The sequence below is a fragment of the Emys orbicularis genome, chromosome 3, assembly GCF_028017835.1.
Source record: "Emys orbicularis isolate rEmyOrb1 chromosome 3, rEmyOrb1.hap1, whole genome shotgun sequence".
Taxonomy (NCBI): domain Eukaryota; kingdom Metazoa; phylum Chordata; order Testudines; family Emydidae; genus Emys; species Emys orbicularis.
Genome location: NC_088685.1, coordinates 2764648 through 2772790, shown reverse-complemented (window position 1 = coordinate 2772790; position 8143 = coordinate 2764648). Strand labels below are relative to the sequence as shown.

General features: G+C 43.5%; 1 protein-coding gene across 1 annotated transcript in view; it reads left to right on the top strand.

Moving 5' to 3' along the window:
- Positions 1 to 292: 292 nt before the first annotated feature.
- DTNB (dystrobrevin beta) overlaps positions 293 to 8143 on the top strand; it is a 346393-nt gene continuing 338542 nt past the window's right edge. The window contains exon 1 of the mRNA XM_065400623.1: positions 293 to 354. Coding sequence (XP_065256695.1) covers positions 341 to 354 — 14 coding nt within the window. The 5' untranslated portion in view covers positions 293 to 340. The remainder of the gene's footprint in view (positions 355 to 8143) is intronic.

Below are 8143 nucleotides of genomic sequence, written 5' to 3'. Positions count from 1 at the left end.
AGGCTCTCATTGACTTACCATGTTTTTATATTTCTTCTCTTAGTCCCAATGAGACTGGCTTTCAGCCAATCATCTACTACATTCTGGTGCTATATCTAGAGATCCTACCAACCCCTTCCATGAATAGGAGCAAACCAAAGGATTTTGTGAAGGTGGCTCAAGTCTGTTTCCATGGCAGAAGTCTGCCGTTGTCTATTTTCAAAAAGATGACCAATTTCTTCAACTTGTACAGAAGTGGATATAGATCATGAAAGACTGTTGGTGGTATTAGCTGTCATTTCAGCACTGTGTGAAAGTCTCTCTTCCTTAAGTTTTAGCTTTGTCCTTGGCCTGAAAAAAGATGGAAGTGGTAAGGTAAGATATTTTTAGCTGTTAGAGATCCAGGTGTCTTGTTTGGTACTGGGAGTGGAGTGTTTTTCTTAGCTATTCTCAGTTCCCAAAAAATGGTTGGAATTCAGTCAGTATTGGAACTGAAGTGATTACAGTTCTTTGTAACTTATTTGATAATTATTTCATGTTTTCCTCTTGTCAATCTGCCACTCCCCCATACCTCTCACCACACCCCTCTTCTGCATCATGACATCTGTCCTTCTCCTTTCCTGTTACCATAACCCCTCTCCAGCTCTACCTGCTTCTCTCCACCCTAATCTCCCATCTCATCCCACCTGCACAGTGGTGACATTTTGCTCCAACCCTGGCCCTTCCTCCATCTCTACTTCCTAAACTTGTCCTCACTGCTAGTACCACCATTCCTAACCTTGTACCCATCTCCCCCTCCTCCCCTTCCTTTGCTGTTTCTGGAACTCCCATTCCATCTCTAAAAAGATGTCATCTAGGACCTCTTCATGTCTCTCTTCCTCTGGATCCTGGGTTTCTGAGAGACCTGGAACCCTTCATCTGATTTTGCCTTTGCAACTGCCCTCTCTTGTGGAGGGGGCTCTTTCTCTCTCACTCACCATCTTGGATCAGACTGTGGCGGGGGTATTCAGGTTTTCTCCCATTCTTACTTTTCCATCCCTTCCTGCCAACCCCTCCTGCTTTCCCATTTCTGCTCTTTTCCTTTTACAAACAGCACTGAATACAATCTTCTCTCCCCCTCCATGTTGTCATTTACCAGCCACCCAACTCCCCCCTTCAGCTTTCCCTTTCTGATTTTTGGCTCCTGGCTCTTTTCCTCTCCTCTCAGTCTCCCACACCCTCCTTGTTGACTTCAATTTCCATATTGATGACCCATCCAACCGCTTAGCTGCTTGTTTCTTTGCCCTCACCTCTTCATTGTTTCAACTCTTCCACTATCCAAAGAGCCATTCATTTGACTTGGTCTTTACCAAGCATTGATTTCTCTCCAATCTCTGTTGCTGAATTCTTCTGCTCTAACCATCACCTCTTGGTCTCTTTTAGCATCACCCATCAGCCTCCACCCTCTTGCCCTGTCACTTGGCTTTTCTGTGACTTCCAACACATCAGCGATGATGACTCTTGCCTGGCCTCAGCCCTCCCCTCCATGTCCACCCTGTCTTCCCTTTCTTCCATTGATATGGTGGTGATTCTCTCTATGCTTCACTCTACTCCACCCTTGACTCTATTGTCCCTCTCCCATTGTGAGATCTGCCCTGCCAACCCCTAGTTGTAGCTCACCACCTACATCCTCTTCCTCCTCTCCCAAGCTTGTGCTGCAGAGTAACTCTGGTGGAAATACCATGACCAAGCTGATTTCCTCCACTACAAATTTGCTCTCTCTTCTTTCAGTTCAACCATCTTCCTTGCTAAACAACTCTAATTCTCCAAGCTAATTGAATACTACACTCGTGATCCCAGCAGAATTCTCACTACCTTTGACTCACTCCTCCAGCCCTCCCGTCCTCCTGCCTCCATGTCTCTCTCTGCACAGGATCTTGTTAACTTCTTCCAAGAGAAATTGACAACATACAACATGACTTTCCTCCTCCCATTCGCCTGCTTCCCTTCCCCTGCCACAACTCTCTCCTTCATCTCCCCTGTCACAGATGCAAAAGTTTCTCACCTGCTCTCCTCCTCTAACACCTCCCCTTGCCATAGGTCCATTCCATCTCCTGATCTCGCTCATGCTCCCTCTCATCCCTTCCCTTGCTCGTCTCCTTAACCTTTTGCTCTCCTCTGGCTCTTTCCTCTCACAATACAAGCATGCGTTAGTCTCTCCCATCTTAAAGATATCCACCCTTGGACCCACTTGCACCTCCAACAACTGTCCCTTTCCCCTTTCATTTCAAAGCTCATTGAACATGCTGTCCACAATCTGTCTGGTGTTCCTCTCCTTCAGTTCCATCTTAGACCTTCAGTCTTGCTTTCTGTTGAAACTGCTCTTGCCAAAGTTCTAATGACCTTTTCCTAGCAAAAGCTCAAAACCAGTACTCAGTCCTTGTCCTCCTTTACCCGTAAAACACCTTTAAACACCATTGACCAAGCTCTTGAAATCTTATCCTTCTTTCTATGACTCTGTCTTGTCCTGGTTCTTCTATCTCTCCAATTGCTCCTTCAGCATATCTAGAGTTCCTGGAGTGATTGCAGATCTGAATTCCACTTAGGTGAGTGCATGCCCAGTGCACTAATGTTGAAGAATTTTGCCTGGCAATACCCAAAGGATTGGCGTTCATGCATCTCCATTCATAGCTCATCAGCTCCTTCTCACTGACCATGGCTAGAGTTGGAATGCTTAGTGTGATCTTCCCTCACACTTGACTTCAGTGTTTTGAAAAAAAAAAATTGTACCGTGTATATAGTTAAAGTATAGTTAGTGATAGTAGTAGTTACTCTCACAGCATTTAAACACTGCCCTTTGTTTGGGGCAGCTAATCCCAGTAATGACACCCACACTAGATGTTTATTTTCTGGGGGAAGGACACATTAAAGGTTCTCTATTTGAAAGTCTTTTAAGAAGAGGACATAGGTGGCTAGAGACTTATTGAAGCAACACCTTCTTGAGCAGGCAATAAGGCCTGCCAGGGCACTAGGAACCGCTGTGGAGAGTCAGGGTCCTCTAAGAGCATTGGAGCCGATATGGTCTGGGACTTCAAGTCCTATGATTCTAAGGGACCTTGAGAAGTCATCTAGTCCAGTCCCCAGCACTCATGGCAGAACTAAGTATTGTCTAGAACAGGGGTTCTAAACCTTTTTCTTTCTGAGGCCGCCCTAACATGCTGTAAAAACTCCACAGCCCACCTGTGCCACAATAACTGGTTTTCTGCATATAAAAGCCAGGGCCGGCGTTAGGGGGTAGCAAGCAGGGCAACTGCCTTGGGACCCATGCCACAGAGGTCTCCTCGAAGCTATATTGCTCAGACTTTGGCTTCAGCCCTGGGTGGCGGGGCTCAGGGTCTTGGGCTACAGCCCCATGCAGTGGGGCTTCAACTTTCTACCCTGGGCCCCAACGAGTCTAATACTGGCCCTGCTTGTTGGCCCCCCTGAAACCTGCTCGCTGCCCCCCAGGGGGCCCTGGACCCCTGGTTGAGAACCACTGATCTAGACCATCCCTGATAGGTGTTTAACCTGTTCTTAAAAATCTCCAATGATGGCGATACCACAACCTCCCTAGGCAATTTATTCCAGTGCTTAACCACCCTAACAATTAGGAAGTTTTTCCTAATATCTAATCTAACCCCCCTTTGCTGCAATTTAAACTCATTGTGTCTTGTCGTATTCTTAAAGGTTAAGGAGCACAATTTTTCATCCTCTTCCTTGTAACAACCTTTTATGTTCTTGAATATTGTTATCATGTCCCCTCTCAGTCTTCTCTTCTCCACACGAAACAAACCCAGTTTTTTCAATCTTCCCTCATAGGTCATGTTTTCTAGACCTTTAATCATTTTTGTTGCTCTTCTCTGGACCTCCTTCAATTTGTCCAAATCTTTCATGAAATGTGGCTCCCAGAACTGGACACAATACTCCAGTTGAGGCCTAATGAACGCGGAGTAGAGCAGAATTATTATTTCTCGTGTCTTGCTTTCATGCTTGCTTACATGATTCCTGCTAATATATCTCAGAATGATGATTGCTTTTTTTGCAACAATGTTACACTATTGACTCATGTTTAACTTGTGATCCACTATGACCCCCAGTCCAGATCATTTTGAATTTTAATTCTATCCTCCAAAGCACTTGCAACCCCTCCCAGCTTGATATCATCTGCAAACTATGTAAGTGTACTCTATGCCAGTATCTGAATCATTGATGAAGCTATTAAACAGAACTGAACTCAGAACTGATCACTGCAGGACTGCCCTTCCACTTTGACTGTGAGCCACTGATTACTACTCTCTGGGAACGGTTTTCCAACCAGTTATTCCCCCACCTTATAGTAGCTCCATCTAGGTTATATTTCCCTAGTTTGTTTATGAGATGGTGATGTGAGACAGTATCAAAAGCCTTACTAAAGTCAAGATATACCACATCTACCACTTCCCCCCCATCCACAAGACTTATGACCCTGTCAAAGAAAGCAACTAGGTTGGCTTGATACAATTTATTCTTGACAAATCCATGCTGACAGTTACTTATCTTATTATTTTCTAGATGTTTGCATATTGATTTGCTTAATTATTTGCTCCATTCAGTTTCTGGGTACAGAAGTTAAGCTGACTGGTCTGTAATTCCCAGGGTTGTCCTTATTTCCCTTTTTATAGATTGGCACTATATTTTTTTCTTTTCCAGTCCTCTAGAATCTCTCCCATCTTCCATGACTTTTCAAAGATAATTGCTAATGGCTCAGATATCTCGTCAGTCAGCTTCTTGAGTGTTCTAGGATTACCTAAAGTCTCTTTTGAGTTCCATATTAACCACACATCTTGAAGAACTACAGTTACTGCACAAGGTAAGTAACCATTTCAGTTTTCTAGCCACTGATGCAGCATCCTTATCCACAGTGGCCTCCATGGAATCCCTGGGAAGCCCCTGGTTCAGCAAAATCCCAGTCCTCTGCTCACTCTAGGGCAAGATCACTTGTAGCTCAGGGGGCCCCCTGCCGAAACCATTCGGACTGCAGCTTTAGGGTAGTCAGATGTCATTCCTGGGATTCCAAGGGATTCCATTAGCCCCAACTACATCTTTCTCTTCATCACCACATGACACAACAATACCCACATCCTTGCTTCCTGTACTGTAAAACTTCAGATCATATCAGGATCTGCTCAGGCGCATAGCATTGGCCTTAGGTATTCAAGACTAGTTTGTACAGGAAAACACCCATACATTGGTGGATATCCTTCAGCCGTCTGCTCCTTGGAGAGTTGCTGTCCCTATAAATAAAACAATATTAGAGCATGCTAAAGCTCTATGGAATATCCTGGCTTACTTAACCCCCACAGTAAAGTGCACTCACAAAAGATACTATATGCCAATGCAGGTCTTCAGGTTGTTTTTCACTCATCCAGCTCCAAATTCCCTGGTTGTGCAACAGCAAATGAACGAGAAGATATAAATTTATGCTTAAAGAAAAGGAGTCCAAAAGGTCTGAAGTCCTGAAATCTACAAATGTAGTATTTTAGGGCTATTACCTCAAGAGTGTGACTTTTTTTTTTCTTTAGCAGTTGAAGACCAACTGAGTTCCTACATTTCATTTTGGAAAATGAGTTTAAAAAAAATCTTAGTTAATCATGCTGTTTAAAAATATCAAGAAATTCTGTAGGTAAGAGCAGCTATTTCTCCTATTCTCCAGAGTAGGAACTGGGTATCAAGGAAGCCACTCTCCTAGGCAGAAGAAGAGAACTGAAGATAGTGACTCAGATGAAAATCTGCAAGATTCCAAGAGGGCACAATGGACTTCCTCTAATGAACAAGGCCTTTGTGTGTAGTTCTTCTGAGATAGTCATTCATTTACTGTAAGTTCAGTGCTAGAGAAAGGGGAAGCTGGGATACTTGATTCAGACTGTAATTAGCTTCAAAAACTTGATAACATGACAAAAATCTACTATCCTTGATTAGCCTTTATCTTCTGAAATACTTGGGGACCAGGAAATGGGGGGAGACATAAATGAAATCTCTGGTCTAATGTACAGATGACAGGTACATTGCCCAGGTTTGGAGGGTCTCCAAATTGTGCAGAATTTTGAAATCTGGTATTCTGTGCTGTGACCAACAGGACTGTTAGTGTATAGACCTGTTTGTTAACCTGAGATAGAATTTTGGATTTGACTTTTGATATTTTTATATCCCGTGTGAACAAGGAACAAAGACACTGTGTGTTGCATTTCCCACAACCAGATGGGGCTTTTAGAAAATATAAGAGAGAGCTAAAATATTGTTGGGTAGACACTGGAAGGCTGCCTGGCTCCTCTCTCAAGCCAAGGTCAATCAACCAGTCAGGAGGGGCAAGGGGGATGGGGTGGAGGCATAAGAAACACTGAAAAGTCAGAGAAAAGGTGTTCCTGACCACTACATAACCTCACTCCCTACCCCTCCCATGAGGTATAAAAGAGATGGTACCAAAGCCTTCAGACTCAAACCCCTCCAAGGCAGAATATAACCATAAATTGTAAGGGGTGGAGCCAGGGGTGTGTGCTGCAGCTATATTTGAGCCTGCTAAGAAGGAGGAGGGAAGGGAAAAGGCTCAGCAAGTGTGCAGAACTATGGATATGCTTGCCCGATTAACCCCAATAAACACTGCATTGCCTGCACTTCGGACTTCTGGTCTTCTGCTTTCTGTCTGCGTGATAAGAACCAGGGGAAGGGCAAAGGGAAAGCCCTTAACAAGGGCTGCATAGGTCTTGCCCATGACTAAAGCCCCCCCACATTCCGTGTGGCACAATTACATCAAAACCTATTAAAAGAACATTAAGATACAAAGTAAAACACTCAAGTTAGATTTGAGGTTGCCCATGCAATCTTAATTGTGCAGATGCAATTATGACTGTGCTTGACTCTGCAATATTAATGTTCTTTTAATGCGGTTTTACTATATAAAATATGATGTCTTTATTATTATGAGCCATTAGTGATTATCTTCAAAAAGTCATGGAAGCCGGCAGAGATTCCAGAGGACTGGAAAAGGACAAATATAGTGCCAATCTATAAAAAGGGGAATAAGGACAACCCAGGGAATTACGGACCAGTCAGCTTGACTTCAGTACATGGACAAATAATGGAGCAAATAATTAAGCAATCAATTTGCAAACACCTAGAAGATAATAAGGTGATATTCTGGGATGTATTAGCAGGAGTGTTGTAAGCAAGACACGAGAAGTAATTCTTCCGCTCTGCTGCATGCTGATTAGGCCTCAACTGGAGTATTGTGTCCAGTTCTGGGCGCCACATTTCAGGAAAGATGTGGACAAATTGGAGGAAGTCCGGAGAACAACAACAAATATGATTAAAGGTCTAGAAAATATGACCTACGAGGGAAGATTGGGGAAAAAAAAAATTGGGTATGTTTAGTCTGGCGAAGAGAACACTGAGGGGGGACATAACAGTTTTCACGTACATAAAAGGTTGTTACAAGGAGAAGGATGAAAATGTGTTCTCGTTAACCTCTGAGGATAGGATGAGAAGCAATGGGCTTAAATTGCAGCAAGGGTGGTTTAGGTTGGACATTAGGAAAAACTTCCTAACTGTCAGGGTAGTTAAGCACTGGAATAAATTGTCTAGGGAGGTTGTGGAATCTCAGTCATTGGTGATTTTTTTTAAGAGCATGTTAAAGAAATACTTGTCAGGGATGGTCTAGATAATACTTAGTTCTGCCATGAGTTCAGGGGACTGGACTGGAAAACCTCTCAAGGTCTCTTCCAGTCCTGCGATTCTATAATCTACTGAAGAAAACATTCCATCAGGTGGAACCGTATTGACTTCCACATGGGTCATCAGCAGGTTTTGAACCTTTAGATCCGCAGCACAGACTTTTACCAGTTAACCTTATGGAGTAACTGATACCAGTAGTAGATTGTCATCTGGAATAGCCACTAGAGGGGAATGTCCTATACCTTGCTAATACATTTTATAGATATATGCGGTCTGCAAATGTATGCTGATGCTCAGAAATCTTGAATTCAATTCCGTATACTGAGAGGAATGAATTCTAGTAGTCATAGATGCTTCTGCCTCTGTGTCCCCATCTCCTCCCTTCCAGCCTGTCCCAGTGTAGTTTTGTGGTCTCTCCTCCACCCAGGGTGCATTTGAT